General features: G+C 40.8%; 1 protein-coding gene across 1 annotated transcript in view; it reads right to left on the bottom strand.

The window, feature by feature from the left end:
• LOC131592282 (stabilin-2-like) overlaps window positions 1–25,041 on the bottom strand; it is a 72,492-nt gene extending 47,451 nt beyond the window's left edge. The window contains exons 1-18 of the mRNA XM_058863694.1: window positions 24,756–25,041; window positions 22,420–22,553; window positions 21,477–21,592; window positions 17,436–17,521; window positions 16,567–16,636; window positions 14,668–14,763; window positions 14,422–14,547; window positions 12,797–12,993; window positions 11,922–12,055; window positions 7,828–7,961; window positions 6,218–6,300; window positions 5,432–5,581; window positions 4,031–4,174; window positions 3,184–3,246; window positions 2,972–3,091; window positions 2,263–2,316; window positions 1,502–1,582; window positions 392–541 (exon numbers count right to left, since the gene is read on the bottom strand). Coding sequence (XP_058719677.1) covers window positions 392–541; window positions 1,502–1,582; window positions 2,263–2,316; window positions 2,972–3,091; window positions 3,184–3,246; window positions 4,031–4,174; window positions 5,432–5,581; window positions 6,218–6,300; window positions 7,828–7,961; window positions 11,922–12,055; window positions 12,797–12,993; window positions 14,422–14,547; window positions 14,668–14,763; window positions 16,567–16,636; window positions 17,436–17,521; window positions 21,477–21,592; window positions 22,420–22,553; window positions 24,756–24,839 — 2,022 coding nt within the window. The 5' untranslated portion in view covers window positions 24,840–25,041. The remainder of the gene's footprint in view (window positions 1–391; window positions 542–1,501; window positions 1,583–2,262; window positions 2,317–2,971; window positions 3,092–3,183; window positions 3,247–4,030; window positions 4,175–5,431; window positions 5,582–6,217; window positions 6,301–7,827; window positions 7,962–11,921; window positions 12,056–12,796; window positions 12,994–14,421; window positions 14,548–14,667; window positions 14,764–16,566; window positions 16,637–17,435; window positions 17,522–21,476; window positions 21,593–22,419; window positions 22,554–24,755) is intronic.
• Window positions 25,042–27,264: the final 2,223 nt, after the last annotated feature.

The following is a 27,264-nucleotide window of genomic DNA, read 5'->3' as shown; positions in this document are numbered from 1 at the left end:
TTCCTTTCCCTGCATATTTAATTGAGATGAAAATATTGATCTGGAGTAGTTTGCCCTGAGAACATGACACGTGTAAATTCCCATGTACCATTCCCATCCCCATTGTATGCACAGATGGGACTCAGGAACTGGAGGAAAGAGTTGGACTGGAAAGACAAAGGGTATTTCAAAGGGGTAATGCAACAGCTTAACATTTTTTACAATGGTATAGGATGTGTTCATATGAGTTCCCTGTTTGCAGTACTGCTAGGCTGGTGGCCACTTTTATTATTTTATCATTTCCAAAAAATACCTGTTTCAAATGGATGATATCAGAGAAAGTTAGTAAAGAGGAAGCTGGAATGCTTTGTAAGGAAAAGTTGGAGATACAGATTCATCATGTTTCTCTTACCTTTGTGACCTGACTTGTCTCCTCACACCAATGTGGTAAGATTGGAACAATTGTGGGTGGGATGAGAACGCCCTCAAGGGTATAAATGCGACCATTTTTTGCAACAATATCTATTTCTTCCATTTTTTCTCCACTCACCAAGACTTGTCCCTATGAAGCAACAAATTATTATTAATAATAAAGTTTTTTTAAGTCCTCAAATTCTGATTTAAGTTTAAATGTTGAAAATTACTTTCTAGTCATGCTTCTTTTGAATTTGCTATCTAATTTTTATTATGCTTGTTTATGCAAGAAGCACACATATATTGTGTATGTTTTTGAATATTGGTCTTCAGCAGAGGTATCTGAAGTTTTTCCATGTATCTGCCCTGTCAGCCTCTGGAACTGGTGAATAACAGACTGGCCAAAATGAGAAGACTGCTGATGACTTCAGGCACTGATTTCAGTGGGTTTAAGCATGCCTTGGTGTTCCCTCTGACAGAGGAGGGGGGAAGTGAGTGACAATCTGGGATCTATCCAAATTCACAGGAGAGAAGAAAAAAAGCATTCTTTCAGCATTTACTCCTGCAGCTGCTCTGCCCTTACAAGAATTTTTATAGGTGCATCTCCACTCCAGAAGAGAAGGAAGTTAACCTAACAGATCAGTTTGGTTTTGCACAAGCACTGATAAATTAACACTTTAAAAAATGTGTTCACTAGGTACATCACAATCAGAGACTAGAATATTAAAGAGAGAAAAATAATATTTTTGTGTGCACTGATAAGTGTTTAAAATTACTAAAATATGTTACAGAATGATTTAAAATATTTTTAATAGATTTTATTTTTGTTTTTAAATAAGGCAGAGCATGAACAAAGATCATTCCTGGACTGTGGATAATCATAAGGACAAAACCCCTATAGAATGGGGGTTATATACCACTCATTGGCTCTGCATCCTTTATAATATTAATGCTGACAGTAGGTGGGAATGAAAAGTTGAAAATTCCTGCCTCATTCTAGCAAGAAATTCCTCTGCTAATGCCTCTCCTTATCCCATTTTTTATTGTCCCTGCATGCAAAGTTGCCTTGATCAGAGTGAGCTGCTCACAGGTGAGGGCTGTGACTTACAGTGCTGGTCCTGTTAAAGTGAATGAACTGCTTTGCCATGGTCCTGATGTGCTCTATTGAGACAAGGCTGGCAACCTCTAGCTGAAATGAATACAAATAGGTTGAGAGAAGTGTAATATCATTACTCTTTTCAAATCCAGACAGATTTCACAAGAAAGACTTTCTTCGGGGCGTGAAAATTATTATCAATGTGGTCAGCCTTGCAGTGACTAACCAGCTTGTGTAACAAAGTTAGTGTCATTACATCATGACTGAGCTTGCTGGTTCCTGCATTGTGAGAACCTTATTGTTCAAAAGAATATGAATTTTTCTTCCAATTATAACAATCAGTCTAATTAAAGTTAATACTTCTCTCTAAAAATAGCCCTGTGGTGGTGCTGGTACCATGACATATGTACATGGTACTTCATGTTGCCTCTGTTCCCTCTGATCCCACTCTCTGTGCTGGGAGTGACCATGCCAGATGATATAAACAGAGCCTTTCATTAAGGATGCAGTCACTTCTTTCCTTCCTTCCCCACAACAGAGACTGAGGTGGGAATGAACTTGCCTCCAGGGAAAACAGAGGGCTTGCTTAGAGGATGAAAAAGCCATCTCTTTCTGAAAAACAGAAGACTGATTTTAGCAGAAAAGGCTCAGAGACAGCTTGATTTCAATGGCAGTAAGTCCTTTTCCTGCTGCTCATGCCTGCAGTCCTGAAAATACCCCCTGACAGTGGCTCTTGCTCTTACACTCTGGGCTGGCAAAGCAGCTGTGCTCACCTCAGTGTTGGAGACAATGTGATATCGGACCAGCTCCAGCAGCTTCCAGGAGCCCTGCCAGTGCAGAAAAGAGGCTGTTTTAGCCCAAAATGAGCCTCAGAAATCCAGTCTGGCTTGTTGAGTGGATATGGGGATGAGAACAGCATCCCAGGCTGGTGCACCAGAAACCTCTAGGTCAGCAGTGGTGCTGAGCTTGTGGCAGGCACCCTGGCATTCTCCATGCCCTCACCCCACACCACATTTTATTCTGATATGGGCCTTCCATGACATGCATGTGTGCTGGGACAGCAGGAGGTATCCAGGGGACAGGACACCGGTATCCACCTCCTGGGACCCCATCAGCAGGGACTCCCATCCAGCCGAGCCCTTGTGGCAGCTGCTTCCCTTGACTGTTCCTACCAAGGGTGGTGCATTTCAGGAGAGGTTTTGGGGCTGTGCCATGTGGCTGTCCAGTCTGAAGTCTGGGCAAAAGCAGAGGTTTGGGGGCCTGGTGTGGAGGAACATCATCCCTGAATGTGATGGGAGATCCCAGATCCTCTTCCTCTCTAGCTGATGTCTCGATCCTTAACTGCTGGGGATGGCTTTCTGCCTTTGGCTTTCTGCCTTGATCATAGGAGCTAATTTAGATGAACACTGCACAATGGATGTATGCATCTCCTATCTGTCTATCTATTAGCTGAGAAAGATTTGCCTTATAGAAAGATTGTACCTCTGCAGAAAGCAGGTAATCCAGAACCTCAGCTTTTATGTTACTCAGAGCCTTGTTACTTGGAACAAAGACAGTGTAAGGCTGGCTGTCCTGCTGTAAATCCATTCCCAGGCCAGTTTTCTGTTTTGGTTTAAAAATAAAAGTGAAATTGCATATTAATGTCAAAGAACATCTGAAAGTAGCTTTATGTAATTGCTTTTCTGGGTTCTTACCTCTATCAAAGATGTAAATTGGCTGTATCTCCCATTAGCTTGAAGTACTGACATTATGGTTTTCTGAAATAGGATACAAGTAAGATTTTTTTGTAACTTGGAACATGAAATAAACACCAGTCTTATGAGACATTTCTTGACTTACTGTATGACTGTTAGCTGTTACAGGTTGAATATGTTTCATTTGGGGGGATGGTGGTGCTTGGAAATGACAGAGATGGCAGCACTTTTTTCCTGGTGCTATGCTGGTTTATAGTTAGATTTTGTCATTGTCCTGAAATACTGGGTGGTGGCACAGATGTGTGTGTATGGGGAAAAGGTTTTTACCACTTCATCCCCACTAAAAAGAGGTGGAAGAGTAAAATGTTTGAAAAATGCAGCATAAGGAAGAGAATTTTTAAGCAAGCATGATAAACTGGGCATCAAAAAACCCAAAGCATTTAAAATCACTTTTTTTTTTTTTTTTTTTAAATATTAGTCTTTTGGGGGGAGGAATTGAAACTTTGAATACAAGTCTTGCCTGGTATCTGTACAGATGTTCCTCCTTTTAGTATGTGATTCTGGAATTCAGTGAAATTCACCAACCATGACTGCCAATTTTCCAAGGAGCCACTCAGATACAGTGAGAACATCCAAACCCTCTATGGACCAGCTTGGCAGAAGCTGAATGCCTGTTTTCTGTGGAAACTGTGTCATTACCTTTCAACTTTGAATATTGTTCTGTGAGCTGCTGTGCAATGGCTCAGTAGTGTTTGTTTAGTTTCTGTCAGTCATCCTTCACATTCACTTAATGTGAAACAATTTTAAGAGAAAGTTTGATATTGTATGTATATAACTTATGCCTCACCTCTTTGCTGCTCTCAAATGTTGGCTCCACGCTGTCCATGGCTTTGTCAATAATGTGCAAAATTCCATTGGAAGCAATAATATCTCCCTGCAAAATTTTTCCTTTCCTCCTTCCTCCTTGGATTCTAATCCTTAACTGATTGTCCTGAAAGAAGCCAAGCAATGGATAGTGAATTCTTTATTATGAAATGATAGCAGAGTGAGTACAGAGTAAGATTGTACTTAGATTGTACTCTAAGACCCCCTCCAGTTGCCAACACCTGAGCATTTTAAATCTGGGGAGGCTAAAGATTGCTTCCAATGCTTATCAAGGAAATGGAAAACAACCCTGTTGGATCAGGACCATATTCTTTTGCTTCAGGACAGCAAAATTCAGAAGAGAAACAGAGACAGGCTCTGAGGGGAATTCAGTGTACCTGAGAGTGGTATGGTGACTGCTAGCAATAAAAATCTGTCAGGAAATGATTTAAAATATTGTTGTACTGAAAAGGTCAGCTCCTATAATCTTATGGCACTCCAACCCATTTCCTTATATTCTATGTATATTTAAAACAACAAAATGTTGCTGATTATGCACTGTACTGAAGCCTTCAGGAAACAAACAGGGCTCAGACAGCAAGGATATTTTCCTGTTACAAGTGGAGTGTGTACTCACTGAACATACAAAGCAGATATCTCTGCTCAGATGCCACTGATCTAATGCAAAACATGAGAAGTACTTGATTTCAGCCTCCACGTAGGCCCAATCCATCAAGAGACACATAATGGACCAAGAACAATAATTTCAGATTATAAAATCCAGTATATCATCCATAGAGAACAAGTTTTTGTAAGTGTGGAATCAGACTGCCCTGATGTTTACTGACATTAGATGATCTGGGCTAACAATGAACTTTGCTAGGTATTTTTCCATTTGCTGCATTGTTCCAAGGCTGCTGATGCTCAGTGGGAGGTGGGATCTGCAGCTCGTTCAGTGCTTGCTCCATGTGAGCAGTATTCACAGCTTTCCAGCACAAACTCTGGGCTTCTTTCTCTCCCTGACACCTCTTACTTGACCTGGGCTCTCTTCACGCCTCTCCCCTGCCCCCCCCCAGCTGTGTTGGTCGTACCTGCAGATTTAAGAGAACTTCATTTCAGCAAACATTTTAGACCAGTCTGTGTTAGTCTGCCAAGTCACTCAGTGCTGATACCTGTCTAAAAGTAACTTTTCTTTTTCCTCTGGTTTTAGTGGGAACTTTGGTGCCAGTGAGGTTTCAAGTTCGACTTGTGGCTACAGCTGTGGTTTTTCATAATCCAACAGTTATATTCACCTTGATGTCTCCCTGCAGAAAGAGCTTTCCTAATCCTTGTGGAGGGAACAGAGAGCACAATTCTTGCTGTGGGAGGATGAAAGGCCACTTACCTTTTCTCCCTTTGACATCTCTCCTGACTTGCCAGTCAAAGTATATATTACATTAGCATTATTCAAGCTACTGGTGTTCAGTTGACCTGCAATAACATGGAGTTTAACGAAGTACTGGGCTTTCTGTTTATTTTGAAGAAGATCCTTTATCTAGAAAAGCAGAGGAACAGAGATTAATTTCAATGCAGCCTTCATCTAAAAAAAAAATACATTAATGGTGAATTCTTTTTTGTTCCCTTCAGTTGTTACATTCTGAAATTACATATTTTACCCTAGAGTGAGGTGGTGGAGTCTGAAAAAAGTGGAGGCTTCTCTTGGATTCTGTTCAGCTCCCATTGTATCCTTATGTCCCTGCATGAGCAGTTGGTACCTCCAGAATTGTCCTGATGTCAGTGGAAGGTGTTACCTACATGTCAGTCTCTGTTTTTTATCACTAAAGCCCTTTTTTTATCCCCCCTTATGTAAAAGGTGACCTGAAGGCCTGGCTGCTGACAATTCAGATCTTAGTTCAGCCCCTGTCTCAACTGAGCGAAAAGACTTTGAGCACAATGATGTAAGACAATCCAAAACTTGAGGTGTGACAGTGTTCTACCTTAACTTAACAAATTATTTTGTTTTTCTTTCAAGTGGGAAAAATGCAGTCTGTGGCCCCTAGATTTAAGTGTGACCAGAAGTGTACTGGAGAAAATTATCTGTATCTGCTGAATCAAAACACTTACAGTACAGATGAGATTTCTGCAGAACTCAAATCCCCCCGATGTGAAACCTTTTCTCTTGTTTACTTACATTTGTACCTTTGAGTCCCTTGTTCGTTGGTACAAGCACAGTAAATGGTCCCAGAGTGCTCAGCTGCCATTCATAGGTATTTCCTTATGAGAAGAGGGAATAAAAAAAATTTAAATGCCTATTGAAAAGCTTATTCGACAAAGAGACTGTGCAAAGCTGAGAGAATAAGCAATAATACTATCTGATTATTAAATATTAATTTAAGATTTGATTGTCCAAGTCATTAAAAGATGAGAGACAGATGGGATGTGGAATCCAGGTGCTGCTGCATATTTGACACAAAATGAGACAAAATGTTCAGGATGCCTCTGCCAGCCTGGATTCTGTGGCAAGCAGGCCAGAGCAAGAGCACAAACCCAGCAGTTTCTTTGGAGATGTGTCCTTACAGAAAGACAGCCTTCTGCTCTAAATCAATTCCGTCTCTATGGGGTGGGAAATATGCTGCTGATAACCTGCTGGTACTGCAAATATCAGCAAACACATGACTGGTAATCAAAACTGATGCACTACAAGTTAATTAGAATTCATTTACTGCCCAGAGGCTGTTTCTGTATCCAAGACAGCAGCATGAGAGAGCACTGGTTCTGCAGCTGAAGGCATTAAATATTTCTGATATTCAGCTCTTTTTCCAGAGGTATAAAATCAGAACTGTAAAAATCTTTACAGTTGTTACACGTGTATTGTACAGAGAATGTAACTCAAAATTAATATGCTGTCCCACAAAACATCTATAAATTCTTAACTTTTGAAAGACATCAGCGTGGAGTGAACATATTGTAAGATAATCTGTGTGTTAATGCATCTTTGTAGCTTCTGGCTAGTAGATCATATGGTACATTTATGTCCAAAACTTAACCAAAGAACATAAAATGTGGGTTGTTGTTAACTCAGCATGCTGAGGAGAAATGCATAGAGAAACTGCGACTGAACTCTCAGTGCTGGGCCAATGGATATTGATCTTCAGTGCTGAGTATGAAAGTCACTGCCAGGTTTTGACCTTGGCCAGCTATGGGCGATTCTTATTCTGTTCTGTTCAGGAATTCATGGTCTTTATTTTAATTGCTGGGCTCTGTGTGACTGAGAAAATTATATTAAACAGAAGATTTTTTTTTCCCCCCCATATTTACAAGTTTAAGTCAAAGATCCAGCTCAGTTCTAGCAGTGTTTGTCCATAGCTCAAATTTTTGGCCATAGAGAAGATGATGAAGGCTGTTAGTTTGTTCAGTTCACAAGGTAACTGGGAATGCCAGTGTTTATGATGGACTAGTGTGTGTCATGCCAGACCAAATCTCATTTGTCCAAAACAGTGGGGGCAGGGAGAAGTGGGGCAACTCTACTTGTTACACCGTGGGGCGAAACTCGCTGTTGATAATGGTGTGTGAGGGGTTGTGGACACATGTTTAGCACTTCTGCCTGGAAGTTCTTGCAGACTGCATTCATGGTGTGAGGAGCAGAGCAGCTTTAGATGGTCTGAGGGACTTTGCAGCGAGGGCACGTGTGCTGTGTCGCTCTGTGGGTGGCACTTTGCTGTAGCAGGGGGTGTGGGGGGAAGTCAGGGCAGGATCAACCCCCTGGGCAGGAGCTGGCTCCTCTGGTGTGTGGTTACTCACCCATGAGCCAGAGGCTGGATGTCAGCTTGCCCTGCCACTGTCCTCCCACTTCTGCATTCAGCTCTTGGAGGCGCTCCATGATGTTCCCATAGCACACAAACCCGTTCCCCACGGAGCCTCCCTGGCACGTGCACCTGTGAAAGGATTGGGATTTTTAGCTGTGGCTCGCAATAAAATGGCACCAGGTGTTACCTACTGCTTCTCTGAAGGCATTCTCAGGAAGCACCAGTGCATTGCAGTTAGTTCTTTGCTTCTGCATGCTGTGAAGTGTGTCAGTGTGTGGGGCAGCCTGATGGATCCTTGCTGATGTGGTGGTCTCTTGTTAGCTGGGTCAGGAGACAGTGGTGTCTGTCTTGCAGGACCTCTGAATAAAGGCTATGTGCAGCCTCCGGTCCCAAAATGTGGTTGTTGGAGCCCAGAAATCCACTGAACCTGCCTGTCTGTGGGTGAGGATAAATGTGTTGAGTGGGACTCTTGCAGCAGGGAGTCTACTTTGTGAAGACCTCACTTGTGTCATGGGGTTTGGCAGGATTAATGGTAGTTATGGGAGTGATAGCAGCTCATCAGCCCTTGGAATAGCTGCATGGGTTTTGTAGAAAAAGTTTTTTCCTTTCAGCAAAGCAAAGGGGTGGTTTGTTACCCTGACCTTTAACTAATGCCACCATTTTGGGCAGTAATACTTGTACTTTTAACATTATTTCTTTTATCTGCTGCAGCACAAAATCTCATGCTTTTTCAGATGTGTTGCTGTTTCAGGTGTGTTGCTGCTGTCTCTCTTCTGGAAACAGCATCTTGTATCTAACACCTTGTCTGTCTCCTGGGGACTCCAGCCCGAGAGAGGTGCCAGTGATGTGTGCCTGACCCAGTCCTCTGCATATCTAAAGCAGACTCAGGTCACAGTGCCCATGAGATGGACAGACAGACACTGGATTTAATAGCACCCTTCCCAATTAAGTCTGCAGCATGTTCAGTATTCATACAAGCACTATCCACAATGATTCATCTCTCTGGATATTTTTTCCTAATGGCAGCACTAGAGAAGGAACATCACATCAGCAAAAGATGCCCTTTCTGTAATTATCATTTGCATGTGCTGGTTGTTAGAAACACACACCTGCCACTAACACCCCACAGCAGTGGCAGCCTGATGCCAGACCATCTCTTTTTTCCCCATGTATGGTCTCTTTTGTAGCTGTTTCTCTGGTGACAGCAATATTATTTGAAAGTCCCCTCAAGCCCCTGCAATCTGGGGAGCTGCACGCAGGCTCAGAGGAATGCTGAGATTTTGGCCAAGACTCTCAAGCTTTGACTCTGATCCTGGGTAAAAATGGCAGCCTAAAAGCATCCTAAATTTTAGGATGCTATTCTGAGGGTTTATCCACTTCTTTTTAAGGGGATCTCTTGAGCAGAGGGAGTATGACTGTGAAGCCTGGATGAAGGGTTTACAGCTGGGAGTGAAGAACAGCTGCTCCTTGGGTGCTGATCCGTTTTTCTGGTGGGGCAAATATTGCTGAATTGATGTAGGCAGGTCCCTTGCACTTCTGAACAGAGAAGAAAAAAACTGAGGCTTCAACGGAGCTGAGAAATAGCATAGTAGAAAAAAGGAACTACCCTTGAAATATGGCACAAACCAGATGCAGGTTTCAAAATAAAGCTCTCCTCACTTTTTCATCCAATGCTCATAAAGAAGCAGGTGGTTAAACATAATAATTTTTTGGCTATCATTTCTGGGGGCACAGTGAACTACAGAAATGCCTGCATAGTTTGAAACTTCTCTCCTGAGGACAATATTGCTCATGACTGAGTGGACATCCAGGTAACATAGTTTGGATTTGTGTGCCAAAGGAAAGCATTGAACAATTACAGATTAGCACCTATTGCATGGGATCAAACCCTTCAACCTGCCTGTTTCCTCACTCCTTCTGATGAAGAATTGACTTGCTGTGGCTGAGCATGGGGAAGACCAGCAGAACTAAAAAAGATGAGAACTGTCACCACTTCGGCTTACTCCATCTCTCTGGAAGAGGAAAGCTCAGCTTTCTGTCTCCATTTTACCAAACCCCTCTGTAATAGAGTTTTGGTTTATGAAGCTACTGATTTCTACATTGAAGACCTAGAGGGAAAATAAGAGTGGGATTAAGAGAGAAAATAATGGAGTTTAAACTGATGGTAAGGCAGCTCTCCTTGGAAACCAGAGAGGTTATGATCTAATATGCAGGGAAATCTGCACTGGTTGGAGCTTCATAGCTTCTGGGCAAGGCTGAACATGATTACTGTACTAAAGCAACACTACAGAAAGTGTCAGCACCCACTCAGGAAAGACCTACGTGGGAACATAAGACAGAGGCAATTGTGATTTTTGAGGAGGTTGCTGTGTAATGCTCACAAATAAAATGTTTGGGATTTTTCCATCTTTGCCTGTATGAGAGTTTCATCCTGTGCAAATAATTTGGTTCTGGAGAAAGTAGAACTATCTCTGTGGGGAAAGCTAATAGCACAACTGTATCCTTAAAAAAACCAAACCGAAACAAAAATACAAAGGAAGCACTGCAGTTTTGTGGCCTCTGTTATAGCTTTGTGTTTTAGAAAACAAACAAACAAAACCCAACCAGAAAAGCCCTCCAATATGCATTTAAAATCTGAGATGCAACCAAAATAATCTGTCACTTACCAGAATCTATTTATTGTGCCCACATTTACAAATCAATACTTTTCTTTGTAAAGTTCCTCTTTCATAAATGGATTTTCCTTAGCTCAAGTTTTATTTCAATCTCCCTCCATTCTTTGGTACTTTTTTCCCATTAAATATCATTAAATGAATGATGTGCAGAGAATTTTTATTTTTCTTTTCCATCCCCAGTAATAAATTTTTCATTTTCCCATTCTAAAATTTTTAAAGCTTTCTCAGCTTTCAAAAATTTACAGTGGTGAAACAGAGACCAATTAGGAAAAAAGGCTCTTGATTGGGAATTTTATTTCAAAATTCCAGCTGATGTTGTGCAGCATGGTAGTACTCTACACTAAGTGTTGTGTGGGTCTATAGCAAGCAGTCTGAGTAGCACACTATGCTGTAGAAGAGAACTAGGGGATATTCTAGATAAATTGGTTTGAAATGCACAATAGCTTATGCAGAAGTGATGCTGATATTATCCTGTAAGGGAAAGCTGCATGATGGCACAAGGACTGGCAATAAGGGCACTCTCCTGAGTGAGTGCTTTCTGTCTACAGATCTATGTGATTACTTGTTCCTAACTTATAATGAATGGCTGATGTTGTCTTTCCTGTACAAGCTCTCAACTCCCAAAAACTGTTATTTCAGTCACAGCTCTTTAACCCAGTATGTGGCATCACTGAGCTATAGAAACACAGAAGCCAAATTCTGGGGTTTAAGAGAGGGCTTTGTAGAGTTCAGTGCCATTTGTGCCTTTTTCCTAACATCCATGTAGCATTTTTCTGCACAGAAAAAGCCAAGTCTGCCAGAGGTTTTGCAGTTTCCCACCTGCTTGGCTCGAGGTTTTAAGGAATCTGCTAGGGTTGGTGTTGCTTGCACAGCTTGGGGGGCAGATTCCCTGGCTGTATCTGTATTAGGGTATTCAGGAGAGGTAGGGCTTCAGTGCTATCCCATAATTAATGCTGATTAATTTTCAGCATGCTGCCTGGCATGTTTCTGGCCCACACCAAGTAACAGTTTTCCCTGGAAGTGCTCAGGCACAGTTGAAGGGATAGCATGTGCCAGGGACTGCTGCCAAGAGGCAGTTACTCTGTTTTGGAAGAGACTTTAGCTGTGAGACAGACAATGCTGCTTGCCCTGAGGAAGAGAAAAGAGGCTTTGGTCCCTTTTATTTACTAGTGTAGAAATGACTTGTGAGTGCTTTAAAAATAAAACTCAATAGGTATTAGCAAATGGCCTGATGAAATCTAACACTATGTTAATTGTCTGACCCTAACCCCATTAAATCTTGTGATTTGTCCTTGATAAAGAAGCCATTAAAGATAACTCCAGGAGGTGTCCATCCACAGGATTTGTTTTAGCAGACCATTTACTAGGGAAGGAAGGAGAAGCTGTGAAACTTTTCATAAGCAAAAAGACTCACATAGTCTGTCCTGGTGCAACTGTTGAGCATTTGGCTTTTTTGTGGCAGGTGTTGTTTGTTTCACAGCTGTCCTTCATGCTGCAGCCTTTCCCAGGTACAAAGTTGGTATAATGCTCCTTGCATTCACAGTGGGACTAAATCAGAAGGATGTGAGAAGGGAGAGAAAATTAGCCATGTACAAACTTTGGATTTCAGCATAATTTTAGGAACTAGCTTGAACACTTAAGTGTCTTACTTAATCACCTGGTGAGTTCAGACACAAATATGGAGACTACATTTGTACACACTAGCCTGTGTTTCAGCCACATGCACTTCACTGAGGGATGACTATGAGCTGCAAAACAAGCCTGAATGATCAAATCCCTTCTTGGATCTTCAGGGTGTCAAAGCAAACCAGGTCTTTTGAAGTTTCGCTTTTTTGCTGGTCCGAGTTTTACACACAGAAATTGGAGCAAGTCCTAACATTGTGAATAATATACAGTCTTTGTAAAGTGCTGTTCACTGATTCTTTTCAAAGGCTCAGATTGCTTTTCCTAAATGAACTAAATTTAGACATGTATATGTGGTACCAGTATAAGGACCCTTCTGGTCCTACGAGTCCCCTGTGGTCAGAGAGACAAAATTTAACTGGGAGAAGATTTATTTCAATGCCTCCATTTTGGGGAGGCAAATCAGAGCCAAAACAGTCCCAGAAAAACACAACACTATTGCCATTCTAATTTTCAGAGGGGAGCTAAATGGACTCCCTCCTGGTCAACAGCAGGGCTTATGGTAAAGCTGGAAACAGCGTTTGATTTCCTTGAGAGCTGCTTCCATACCCTCACACCTTCTTTTTGGAGAGGAAGCATTATTTCTTCCTGGGCAGTTACACTGACCTTTCCTGGACCGTCATAGATGCAAATGCTGGTCTGTGCAGGGCAGCTCCCATGTGCTGCCTGGCAAGGGTCTATGGGCAGGCAGATTTGACCATCCCCTGTGTAACCCTCTCGACAGGTGCATTTGTGCTGGTTTGGCCCGAGGTAAACGCAGTCGGCGTTAGGATTGCAGGCCCTTTTGGAGCACGGGTTGATAGCTTGTGAAAAAAGAAGTGAAGTAAATGAATCATTGCCCACAAATCTGAAATTGAAGACAAGGATTTACCAGAGCACCTCCATGCCAAACAAAGCCTGGGCAGACTAAACTTTTCATAACAGCCAAGTCTGAAGTATTGTGGCTGCATGGAGATGGAAGGGAGGAATGTGTTTATGCTAACGTAGCAACCAACTGTTTGCTTTTGAGCAGAAATGATCTCTTAACTTGGCAAGTTGAGTTATAAACAGATTAAAGCATGTAACGTGCTCATTAAAATATCACAACTATTTCCTTGTTCTCTGGTGGATTTTAACTAGAGAAGGTCAGGTGGGAGGTATAAGGTCTGTGCAAGCTTCAAGCACATGTTAGATCAGTTGGAAAATATTTCTCAATACAATAGGCCTTTGCTGTTTTCTTTCCGGTAGTTAAACAATATAATGTCATCAGTTCAGCTGTATGGAAAACTGTCCAGCAAGTGCTTCAGTCTTCCACACTCTTCTACTTTGAGGATGGCACTAGAAGCTCACTAGTTATTTCCATGAACCATTTTTTTGAGGCAATAGCATTGCTTGTTCTTTTTCAAAATCAAGCAGTGCTTGGGGAGTAACTTCTCACACCTTTGTGTCCAGGTTAGTTTATGGTTAAGCACACACTGTATCTAGAAGATGGCATGTCCTGGACACCTAAAAAGTGGTGCTTCTCACTGTTTTCTCCTCTTTTCCTCCCTTTCTTTCCCCTCAGCTGGGACTGATCTGAGCCAACCTCTTCTAAATTGTGCTTCCAGCATCAGATTAAACAATATTCTTTGTTGCAATTGGTCCAGAAAGAGGAACTGGTATCATAAGACATAAAGTGGCTAGGGAAAAGAAAATCTGGACTCTTATACAGTTAACTTGGACATTCAATGGCAAATTGAGGGGTCTATAAAGACACCTCTAAGGTAGAGTTTACCTCTAGCTGAGATGCTATTAGCTTTGTTTCATGAAAAACAGGAAAGCATAAAACAAACTTTACTTATCTCTATATTTTGTGCTTGCTGATGGAACTGGGCTGCCACATGATGGATTGCCCTTGGTTGATGTTGTTGATTTTTATGGAAGCAAGCTACGAGGCTGAACTGTACCCAGCAGAGGGATATGGCAGCAGTGGATTTGTAAGCACTGACGACCCAGTGTCCACCTTATGTATTTCAAGGGAGTTAACTAGCTTTAGTTTGATTGCATGGACTGTAACTTGTTAGCAATTGGACGGATGGGCTTCTGAAGCACCTTGTAGGATTTTGTTTCATCCTGAAGGAATCTAGTTTGTGCTTTGGGATATGAGCCCAAGAAAAATTAGATGGTGAGATGCGGTTCAAAAGGGCATATCTGAACTATAACATTAATGGTGGCGTATTCAAAGAACTGGGGCAGACATGGAAATTACTCACGTTCACATCGTGTACTGTCCCCGTGGAAGTTGGGCAGACACGAGCATTGCAGCTGTCTTCCATCCTCACCCGAGGCCACACACCTGGAGTTTGCAGGGCACCGCAGCGCCTTGCACTCGGCTATGGCTGAGGGACAGAGGGGGACAGGTTAAGCTGCCCTCACTCTGTCAGGCTTTGGGGTTCAGTGTGTGTATTCTACCTGAATCACAGCTGTTGAATACATCTCATATGGAAAATGCCACTTACGCTGATCACAGCGGAGCCCTTTGTATCCAGACAGGCAAGCGCATTTTCCATCCCCTGCAATTCCACCGTTGCAAACTCCATGGACACAGTCACAGACTAGAGGGAGAAATGGATTTGCTTTATGGAATAATAAAGGTGTTTGGAAAGACATCATTAGTGGTTACTCATATCAAGGAATGTCCTGGCCAGCAGCTTTGGCCAAACCAAGCTCTGACCTGACTAGATAGGCTGACTTGATAGGCTTCTGTTACTGAGGTGATCAATACTTGCAGCTGCATACGTCAGTAAATAACACACGAATTTTTGGAGGCTGTTAACAGCCTGGGGTCTGAAAATCTGCAGAACACACACTGTAACCACCAAACTGACTTGCTGCTAATGCCATAAAACTTGTAAAATTTGACAGTCTGAAGTCAAAATTAGATATGCAACACATACCTCTTCAATAACAGTTAAGCTATTATTTGGTTTTGCTTCAGCTCTGTATCTCTCAAGCACCTCAAGAAGAGATGAGTTTTGTGACTTTATTTTTCCCCTCCCTAAACAGAATTTATGTAGATAAAAGCATAATTAATCACTGTGGAGTGATCTCAGGCTTCTTTCTTCCTATAGTCTCTCATTTCTGGTTTTATTCTTGTTATAAACCCCATGACAATAAGCACACAAGATGATGCATTCACAGTCCACGCAACTGTAAGACCCTTCTATGAATAATTTTTGAGGCCTTAAGTGTACTGCAAAAACTTTATATTTATAACTGCTTGAATTATGGAAATGATGCTTTTAAAAAAGGCCGGTTAGAGTTACACTTGGAAAAGTCTAAAAGAAGTACAGAACTGTATTGCTGACTTCATTTTTAAGCTACAGTGATGTAGCATATCCACTTCCTCTTAAAAACATAGCTTGTGTTCATGCAAATCACTTGCACTAATTAATTAATTAATAATTTTCTACCTATGTTAATAATCTTAATATAAAAACCAGGAATGTCTAAGGTATTACACAAAAGCAGCCACAAATGAAAATTGTTTATATTTCATTTATTTTAGAACTTGAGGAGGTTCTATTTGAGATTGGAGGAGTTCAAATATCTGAAAGCTGAAGTGTAAAATATTGCTTAAATTAATGAATAATTGAATCCTCCAGTAACTTCTTGGAAAAGAATTACATTTATGATATTAAATTCATTCAAGTACCCTATTTTCATGAAAATGCTGCCTCAGTTACATTTCTATGTATCAACACTGGCATCCAGTGGACAGCTGGTGGAAAAAGGGTCTTTGAGCCAGCAGTGGTGTAGGATTAATGTAAAAAGGCCAACACAGATTATTTAAATTGAGAGCATTTGTGACTCCTTAAAATTAACATTTTGTAGATCTTGAGGGAAGAAAAGTATTACTTTGAGATAAACAACAATTACCACTTAAGAGTGACTGTTTTAAAAAAATTTTCAGGGAGTTTTCTGGTTTTTCAGTGTAATTTTCAGCAAGGGCCAGGAAGGTAAAATAGTAGTGATCATTAAGAATCAGGCAAAACTGGAAAATGTTATATGCATGTATACACTCGTAATACATAAACATTTAAAAAAGTGTACACAGCTTTAATTGATCCTTCAGACTTCTGACAGATATATGGCTAATCATCAAATGAATCACCCAAACCCAAAAACTAAAGTAAACACACCCTTTTCCACACTTTTGACAGAATTGTATCTCTCCCTGGCACAAAATAGAGCGAAGAGCTCACTTTCCTTTCCCCATTGTGCTCTCTAAGGCAGACAGCAGCTCCTACTGGGAACTCTTTAGGCCCTCTACCCATTTCACTTTGTTTTCTTACAGTCTGAATACAGCTTTCACTCCCTTCTTTTCCCCAGTCAAATAAAGCAAGTGGAAACTCTACCTGATGTGCAGTCAGGACCGAATAAATTGTCTTCAGCACATTTTTCACAGGCTGTCCCACCAAACCCTTTCTGTGGATTACACAATGGAAATAAAAACTTAAAGTTTCTCATCTACCTCTATACAGATAGATATATACTTAGCAGGCTGAAAGCAGCACCTTTTGCTGCCAAGAGAAAATAACATGGCAATTTCAATCAGTAGCTACCAAATTCTGAAGAACTTTGTCTTTTGAACAATCTTGCCCCCACATATTTTTTAAAAAGAATTTTTAGTTCTTCAAATCAGATGTTCTGAATATCAAGGTAAAAATAAAGTACAGTAATCAAGCCTAAAGTTGAAATCAGGCTTACAATTGTTGGATTGTATTTTCTGGCTACTTCTACCTCTGTCTCTTTTTCACATGTCCCCAGAAGAGGACTTATGATGTAAAGTAAAGATGAACCCGTTGTGGGGGAGGTAGAAAAGACTAATTTTAATTGTTTCTGTTTTCCTGAGGTTAAGCACTACACTTCGCACTCTCAGCAAAGGAACAATGTGTGGAGAGTATAGCCCTATGCATAAGTACTTTATATTTAGGGCAAAAAGTCACAATTAATAGCACAATGAAAAAAAATAGAGGAACTCAAAACACCTGTCTCAGGAAGGTAAAATGAAAGAACTTAATAATTCCACCTGAACATGCTTAAATCTGGAGAAATAATAGTGTGAAGATTAATGCAATCCAAGCAAAAAAAAGAACTCCAAGCTGATCATCACTGCTGTTTCTGGAATACTTTCCTTTAATGTATTTATACAGTAGAACATTCATCACTCCTTAGGACAGCTTACATGCTGTATGTAATTTTTCATTTAAAAGAAGGGACGTACCTGACATGCGCATGTTCCGTTCCCAGTTATGCCCTGTGAGCAGTGGCCTCTCCCATTGCATGGTGAAGCAGCTCCTCCTGGACAGGCTGGAAATGACAATGTTTAAGCCATCAGTCACCTTGCTCTGACCCTTGTGCTCCCCTTGGCAGCTGCAGGGTTTTGGGCCAAGCAGGGACTCTGGGGGACAGCTGCTGTTCTGTAGCTGCCTGAATCTCTTCACTGGAATCTTAGCAGAGACCATCACCCTCTCTTGTCTGGAAACTCAGGCTAGTGACTGTAGTCAAAGGATTGAACAAAAAAATAATTCTCTTATTCTGAAGTACCATATGGTTTTGTTCTTGCTGATCCACCTCTGTCTGCCACACCCTAAGCTGTTGGTTTCCTGGTACAAGTGGAGCTTGCCTGACCGCTCCCGTGCGTTGATACAACTCTGATGGATTGATAATTTCCCCTCAGGATTTTATTTGATGCTAAGTTAGAGTTTAATAAGCCTTTTTAATCCCCACCAAAAATTGCATTTGCTGTCTGGGAAATTTTCCTTTTCCCTGTTACCTTCATAAGACTGTGATAATTTATTCAAACAATCCTGGAAATTTAAATATCTAGATATCTCACAACCAAATCCTGTTCAAAAGGCTGTGGTCACTAATCAAGCTTATTTGCCAAAGGTGCGTTATACTCTTTAGTGCCTCTGGTGCTAAAACTATGGCTACAGGCAGTGGTGTGTATATATATAAGGTGAGACAGTCTCAACAAAAACCCCAGCCAGCAGGATGAGATAAGAAAAAATTGCCATATTTATAATAAAAATAGTCCTATTTTTTTGTATGAAAGGTTTCAAGATACAAATTTTTACCGAAAGACTGCCTACAGAAAATGTATATTACAGTGTTTTTCAGTCAGATCATTCTGTCAGGTTTTCTCTCCTATAGGGATACCCTTATTTTTCACAGTTGTCCTACCCTTCCTTGGAAATGATGTATTAACTCTCTTCCATAAGCCTTTCCTTCCTGGAATTAGGATTCCCATTAGGTACCGTAATTTTGATGCAGATGGTAGCTAAATGTATCATACTCCCATTGGCCTGCCAGGTACTCTGCTGTACATTACTAGTGAGATTTATTGCTTATAAAGAGTCTCAGAGTTTGTTCTGTGTGGGTGGAGATGGGCAGCACCGGATTCGTGCTCCCCCTGCGTAAGTTAGTCCTGATTTAGAGTATTTAATTAATGGGGAAGTTTTAGCAAAAATTAATTTGATTTGGATAGAGTGATGAGCAAATAAGTAGATGTGCATATGTGTACACTTAATTCCACTAAAAGCTTTGGCTTTAAACCTGTCTGTTAGTATTTCTTAATTTATTCCCTAAGGTATACTGAGGTCTATTGTATCTGTGTAAGCTTCTTTTGAAAAAACAATGAGCTTAAGATGAAAATTTTAGTGCTGTTTATCTCATACACCCTGAAATAATAAGATGTTTTAAGAATTTATGTTAAATAACTATAATTGAGGGAAAGTAGTAAATAAATATACTTTAATCTTTCAAGTGGCTTTTAGTGAATCTTGTTTTCTGGCTACCATATGAAAGCTAAATCTTATCTTTAGGACTAATGGAAACTGTTTAATAATTGCACAGAATGGAAAATAATTTATTTGCACTGATGCTTATATTGAATGTGCAAGGATAGAGAAAACTCAGAGTTCATAGTGTAATTCCTAGGAAAAGTTACTTTTAAATTATTGATAAAGCAGGTTTGGGTTTTTTGTTTTGGTTTGGTTTTTTTGCTGTTGGCATTCATTGCACTTGCCCTTGTCTTCACTACATCTTGTCCCTTGTTTTGAAACCAGGACCAAGGGACAGCTTTATCAGAAGCTGGGTAAATTACCATACTGTTGAACAAGTTTGGCCAGGCAGATAAAATGCTTTCTGCAGCCAGCCATGCCACAGGAGGCAGTGCTGGGACACTGGAGCAGAGCTGGCACAGTCACCTGCTGCCACCCCGGGGAGAAGAGAGACCTTTGCTTTTATTGAGGATGCTTTTTGACAAGCAGTAAGAAAGAGATGCTCTTGCTTGTCTCTTAACAACTGTCAGAATGTGAAGGCCAAATCTCTAAATCTAGGCCAAAAGAACCGAATTCTATCAGCATTTTTTTCCCTTCATGGACTTAAATTCAGCACTTAAATTCCTAACTTTCCTGTTATCAAATAGAGCCTCTTTAAATCTCTTTGCTTGACTCCCTGTGAGGCTGAAGCAGTGAGTAGTACTTGAAAAGAAGTATTTTGAACCATATCATTTGGTAGCATTAAATTTAATATCTTTCCTCTTGGCCTTTATTTTTTCTTTTAACATTTCCCCCTCTTTATTCTTACAGTCCTTTTTACTCAGCTGGTCATGCCATACACCTTTCAGTTGTTACCCAGGCTTTTCTTCAGAGCCATGGAAATATTTGCCCAGAGTGAGAACCTCTGCTGGGGTAGGGAGCAGCTCCTGCTGCACCTGAGATCCACCAGCTGTAGTACCTGTGGCTGGGTGATACTGGCAGTGTTGAAAGGCTGTGCTCTTCCCCACTGGACCTTTTCTGACCCTTTTCTCTTTTGACTTTATGACTTTTTATAGAGTGTGAGCTGATATGCAGCTGGATGACTTGGTGTGCTTCATGGGGAGGGAATGTGACAAAAGATCTTTCATTCACACTGTGTGTTTCAACATGTGCTATCATTTAAGGAAGTCAGAGTTCAATTTAAGACCTGATTTTGTCCTTGCCATCAGATGTTAAATGTGAAGTAAAGCTCTAGTCAGGGATTTTTGTCCTGCCTCAGGAAGGACCGTCTTTCCTCCAAATATTTCAACTTGTGCTGTGTTCTATTACAGAGGTTGAGATAACATAGAGATAACCATTTTTTTTTTTCCTTCCAAATGAAAGCAGAAACAATGCTGAGACCTTGGCTCTTTGCTTTTTGGGGTCAGGAAGTTTGTCCAAAGGAAGAGAAGGCTTCCTTGCCTTTGCAGCCTCCTTCACACAGTGGTGCAGGCAGGGCTCTGACTCTGGGGCAGGGGACTCTGCTCTCTCCAGAAATACTGATGCCCCTTGTGTGTCTACCCTGATTTTGGGATGATGAGGTAGATTTGGTGGTGGGGTGGTAAACCACCCCACAAGTCACTCAGAAGACATAAGCACACACTACACACTCAACTCTTTGCCTGTCTTTTCTCTTGAAGTTGCTGTGAGCTGCAGCTGGACTGCTTTCCTTTAGTGGATAAATTGCTGCTGGTATTTAAATAATAGCTTTGGCTAAAAGTATATGTTTTTAAAATCTATTTTGTGGACAAAGGACTTCACAGACATTGAAACAGACCTTGAGGCCATTAACTAAAGGAGGAAATGCTCTGGCTGGGCAGGGAAACTTCCTCTGTGGGTCTGGATGCCCATCTTGGTAGCCTGAGATTTGATGTATTTGTGGAGATGCTGAAAAGCTTTTCCTGAGGAAGGGGCAGCAGGAGGGGAGGCACTCCTGACTCTCATGTTTCAGTAATGGCCTTCAGCATTCATGGGCAGTTCAAGAAACTGTCTCAAGTTGAGCTGAAAGAAAAGATCCTCCCTGCATCACAAAGTCAAGAATTAAAGAGATTTGGAAATATTTCAGATGCAGATTAGGGTGGTTTTGACCTAAAATGAAACATTTAAATTTGTGGTTTGAAAATCTTAATATTTAAAATCCATTTTAGGGATCCTCCTGAATGAAATCATTTTGCAGGCATTGAATGTAATTATTTGTTTTGAAAATCCCAAGATCTAGGAGGCTTTCTGTGGCTCTTCAAATTTTTCTATGATTTTTACTTTTTAAATTGAAATTTGAATACCTGTTTTTTCTTCAAATCCCCTAAATTTTAGCTGAAAACTGCTGTTTATTTCTACTTTTATAACAAGCTCCGAGAAGCAAACTTCTCACAGCAGTAGTTTCTGAAAAGAAGAAAAGTTGCTGCTTTATTTCTGTTCAAATTCTATAAGAAAATCAATTCCCAAAGCCCAAAACAACTTACCCATGCAGTCTTGGCCCCAGTGTCCCTGGCAGCACTCAGGGTGTTCAAATTCCTTCACACAACGATGCCGACAGCCCGGAAAAGAAAGTGTGTGTGTTTTAATTTCCAGGTAGTACCTGTGGAAAAGAAGCTAGAGCTGCTTTAAAGTACTTAAAGCCTCCTGTGGGGAAAAATGAAATTCTTAAGTTCTTCTTCTCTTTTTGGTGTCAGACAAGAGCATTTTAAGCTTGGTTGCATTGCTCTACCTTTTCTTCTTCTTCATTAAAACATACATTGAAAGTCGAGGTCTAAAAAGATCCTTGGAGCTGTTTCTTTTGAACAATGTATTTATCTTCCCACTCCAGCCTAAATGCAGCACATTTCTCTAAGTTTTGATTTGAAACAGTATTTAAAAACTTGTTTAATATCAAGATTCTTTGAATGCTATTTAAGTTCAAAATAGTTGCATTTCTCTAAAATAGTTAATTTTTCTTTAAAACACTGCTTCTTTTTTTCCAATTGGAATGGCAAGATGTCAAACTGGTTTTGAGATATCTCTTCCTGCCCTTCACCCCCACAACTCACTGATCTAGAAATGTGAAAAATAGATTATTTATATGATATATAAGATTAAACATAAGTATAATACAGTAATATATATTTATCATATATTTTATATAATTTATATCAAATGTGGAGAATAAATATAGAAGAGATTCTGTGATCCTATTCAAGAGAAAATCTGTTAGATCATCAGTAGCAATGTTTATTTTCCTCTTATATCACTTGCTGTTTAACTTCAAGCATCAAATACCCTGAATGTGGCTTGAGCTCTGGAGATGGTGAAGCTGATGTAAATGTTCCAGAAGAAAACTGCATAAACTAGAGAATTTTTTATATGTGTTAACGTTTTCTAATGACTAGAGAACAATATTGATGAGAAAAGCTCTGCCAGAGGAGATACCTGCAGTCTGGTGTCCCAGTCCCGTTGGTAATTCTGGTGTAACCAGCAGGGCACTGGGTGTCAAGGTTTAAAGAGCAAGGTACACATTTGGTTTTCATTCTAATGAGCAGCTTTTGATCACATTGCTTCTTCATCTGCAATAGGAGAAGAATAATTAAAAACAAGGAAAAACACTACCACGAGTGACATTGCTCAAAAATGGCAAGTTTAACTCAGCTTTGTTCTCACTCACAGCTTTTTTCTGTTCAGCAGGAGCTCCATTTTTTGGAGTTTCACTAGGTAATAGACTATATATTAGTGCTTTACAGAAGCTTTGTCTGCACAAAATATGTCCAACCACTGCAGGATAAACCCTTCTAAGTGTAATATTTTTCCCAAGAGTGCTTTATCAACAAATACTGAGTTTGTCAGACTTAAAAGCCAGGTTACAGAGACAGCATCGTCCTACGGAGTGTTAGTTCCAAAGATGCTGACAAGTGCCTTCCCCACTCAAAGGCAAAATTAAACAAGGTGTGGAGGAGGCAAAATTAAATCAGCACCACTGTACTGATCTAAAGGCTGCTATTTTCAAATTGGTGTCAAAGAATGACATCTTGCTTTGAGTTAAAGGTGGAGGTTTTGAGTCTGACCCCACCAGAGCACACTGAGAAGAGCAGCCTCATTTTTTTTTTAAACCTGTTTTTATGTGTCTATTTTAAAGCAGTAAGTCTTTGCTGAACTGCATCTAATGTTGGCTTCATCTTCTTTCTTCCTGGTATTTGTAGAAGTGAGTTCATCATTCATAAATGGTGAGAAATGACCTAATTCAGAATATGTTTTTTAAAAACCGGCAAGATAACCCTGTGCAGTCCAGAGAGTCCTGGACCTTCTGGGCACTTCTGGGATGCTGCAGCCTCTGTGGAATCTCACAGCTGGTCTGGGTGGGTACCCTGGCACCTTGGGCAGGATCTCTACATGTCCCATGGTGGTCCTGGATGAAGCCCTCACTCAGCAGTTTCTCCCCTTGACAGCTGGACATTTCAGCAGCACAATTTGTCACAGACAAAGTTTATCACAGACTCCAATAAGGAGATTTAGCTGCATAACCTCAGGGCCACTGTATGTGATTGCCATCACCCACATATAAACACACTTCAAAATTTATTTAGTTGCCAAATTTTAGTCTTCATTAGTGCACTGGTGAAATCTGGTCTGGGTAACACTGAAATATTTGGGTAGTGAAACCTTTTTGTTGTGTAGATGCTTTTCAGGTGTCTTTGAAGTAAAAATGTGACCTTTTCCCAGATGTGGGTATAATGTGGATACAGCTTGAAAAGACATTTGGTTGCTATCAGAAAAGGCACCCCACAAAATTTCATTTTAGAACAATAAAATTCATTGAGTGTTTTGAAAAGGAAAAATTTAAATAAAAATAGCTTATGCCCTTTCTCTGCCACCAGCTGTAAAACACTATTTGTTTTGGAATGGTAACATTTTATTTCCACTTTGTCCAAATTCCTCATTTTCCCTTTTTGCTTTTAGAGAAAAATGGAAGAAAGTTGACTTTTTAGTGTCTCTTCTTTTAGTGCCTCTTCTTTTACTGTTTTTTTTTTTTAAGAAGAAAGATGACTTTTACATATTTCCCAGTAATTTTTGTGCATTTCAATGTATGTTTCCATTTAAAAACTGCAACCAACAAACAACAATAGCAACAAAACACCTGTCTTCCTTTTCCCCCGTCTAATTTCTCTCTGTCCTTTTCTTTTCTCTTCTAAATCTGCTTTGCCTCTCTACAAAGGTGGTGAAAACAGATGTTGTGAAATACCACAGATTCATAGTATTTGTACATGACAAATGTACCACTTCCCCTAAGGTCTACAAACCCTTTAAATATGTTTATAACTTTGTGTTATTACTCTAAATAGTTCAATTCCTTCGATTTTTATTCCTTACCTGTCTAAATTTTTTTTTAGATTTTCTTCCTTTTAGTTAGTAGGAACAGATAATTTTCACTATAGAAAAAACTTCTGTTTTCATCTTCTGACTTACCAGAAATCCCAAGCAATTTCTTTTGCTAAATGCATCATTTACAGTATTTTTCCACATATGCCAGTTTTAGACACTTTTTCTGTGTGCTCATTTTACATCATTTGAGCCAAATTCTCATGCAGAATAAACAGATGCATTTCTGTTATTTCAGAGGTCTGAATTACAGATCTCTTAGGTTATAATTCATAAGCAGTGACTGTTAAATTGTTTTTTTCTGCTGTAAGATACAGTATCTGATAAATGTTCTCTCTATAAAGCAGAGTAATACAAGCAAATAAAAATCCATTATGTAAAAAGCTGCTTCTTACCTCATCTTGGACTTGTGATGTCAAACATAGTTTCATTGCAACCAAAAAAGCAAAAAAGAATAAAAACTCTGGGCTCTTTTCCATTGTGAGCTGGACTTTTTTCTTTCAGAGTTGTCCAAGCATGAAAACTCAATTCTGATGTAAAATGATTGTTAGAGGTGCTGTTTCTTCTGCATTCTCAGGCAAATACTTCTAACAGGACTCTTGTCTTCCCCAAGGTAAATGAGTGTAGGATAAGGCATACAGAGCTTGCCCAGGCAGGAGAGATTCCAAAATGCAGGGTATTTGCTGAAAGTTTTCACTGGAAAGCTGAATAAAGCCTCCCCACTGAATGACAGGATATCCTGATGGGCCTCTGATCATTTATTCCTCTCTCTGGAGCTGTTGATAGTACAAAACCAAGGACACTGAACTGTTATGACAGAAGATGATTTCTTCTTTTAGGTGAACATGGATAGGGGGCTGGAGTAGCTACTGTGCTTCTTGTTATTACAGTTATTTAATTGATCTAAGGGAGAGCAAAGGATCTCTGGAAGTTGGCTTATCAGCCCTTAATCAACATAAGGATAGGTCACCCCAATGTGGTTCTGGGAAAAATACTACAGATTTTATCTCAGGAGGGCAAAAGAACATCTTCCACATTTGGTTAGCTAGATGAAAAGGGGCACATTTCCCCCACCCCCTTGGATATGCTTGGCAGAGATGAATACTCAGATTTGCCAAAACTATTTTGATTTTGCCATTTTGATTTGCCAAAAGCAAGACTTTTCTTTTTTTCTCAGAGTTTTTCAGCTCATTTCTAGTGCTGCTCTTTGCCACTGCTCTGGTCAGTCTTGTAAGGGTAGGCTCTGTCATGTCTCAAATACCCAATAGTGTGGCAACCTCCAGTTTGTCAGCTTTGCCTGGTCCCCTTGACATTAGAATTTTCTCTGCCATTAGAAGGTGCTCCTTAAGGGTGTCTTAATACAAAGCTGTGCTTCGTAACACCTTATCTTTAACTCTGTGTGGTTTTCCTAAAGAACTGAGTGGTGATAAGCATATAATGTACAAATCTATCTACTTTTGTTATATGCTCTAACTGCAAAATTGCTGGAGCAGACAGGGCAAGGTGTTTCCTGTGCATCATCAGATCCTGTTCCTTTCCCTATAGGATGAGGAAAGTAAATAATTCCTTGTTTATGCAGACATGATAGCAGCCAGGGTTGTGATGGACATGCTGACAGTAGGTGTGTTCCTAAGAAGGGCTGTTTCTTTTTTCTGAGGTCAAGGTTTCACGTTACTTTGGCTTTGCTGCAATGTACAATCTAGCCTGGTGGAAGGGATGGCTCAGGTTTTACTCCAGAAGCAGAATCCTGGAGGATCTCCTCTTCCGTGTGGTGATAGCCCATGGCCACATCCCATTCCTTGTGGAATGTTTGGGATGTTTGGGAGTGAAACTTACTCTCCCTCTTCTGCAGGAACCCCTTGTGGGAGTGTGGGCAGAGTGGCTGCCTGGACAGGGTCTGTGTCACATGGGCAAAGCACATCTGGCTGGTCCCTGTGTGGGTGCTGGCAGGAGCTGACAGCTTCTTCAGCAGCTTGAGGTCAGCTGGGTCTCTTGCCTGTTACCACTTCAGGCAGGGCAGTGGTGAAAGGAGCTGTAAATCAAGCACGTCCCTTTCCTGTCCTGTAGGCTGAGATAAAAAGTAACAGCATCAGCTCTCTTGTTATCTACTCTTGCCTCTTGCATAGGCATTTGTGTGAAGTAAACTCTTTTCCCCTTTCCTTCCTCTCCCTTCTCATCAGAGCATGGTCTCCTCACTGACTGCTACAATGTCTGCTTTCCTTGTTCCAGAGGGACCAGCCACCCTTTCCTCCTGTTGGTGATGGGCATTTTCCTTCTTCATGGGGGTTACAGACTGTGCCAGGCTCTGACTACAGCTCTACCTGGCCGGCTCCTGCACCACTTTGGGCAGAAATTTGGGCTAAAAGATCACCTGGCACACAAGGTGGGGCTCCCTGGGCCCTTGGGGGTGAGAAGGTGTCACCTCAGTGCTTGATGCAGCCTGTGCAGTGTGGCAGGGTGTCTGCCACCAGCCAGGGAGCTGGCTTCCTGAGAACTGGGGTCAATTTGGCATGGGGAGCCCAGCCAAGCCTCCCTGCTCAGATGCCCTGTGTCTCAGCTGCTAGACACCCCTGTACCTCTGAAAACTTTCGGGTTGCAAGCAGTCTGGTGAAAAAGTTTATTAGGAGTTACTGTGTGTGCTTTAATACTGCAAATACCATGTGCTGGGGCATTCCCTCCTGTGTGTCAGAGTCTTGCTCTGCTCTCTCATTCCTGGACTGGATGCTCCTACTTTAGGCAATTGTGAACTAGTTGTCCTTTTACTTTCTTCATCCACCTATGGCCTCTCCCTAAGTTACTGCTTCTGTTTTTGTGCTGTAAATGTTAACCAACCAGAGAAAACGTGACAGCTAATTTATGTAGATGTTTTTGAAAACAGTATTTGTGCTTATTTCAGAGTGACAA

The sequence above is a fragment of the Poecile atricapillus genome, chromosome W, assembly GCF_030490865.1.
Source record: "Poecile atricapillus isolate bPoeAtr1 chromosome W, bPoeAtr1.hap1, whole genome shotgun sequence".
Classification (NCBI taxonomy): domain Eukaryota; kingdom Metazoa; phylum Chordata; class Aves; order Passeriformes; family Paridae; genus Poecile; species Poecile atricapillus.
This window is presented reverse-complemented; position numbering and strand designations above follow the sequence as displayed.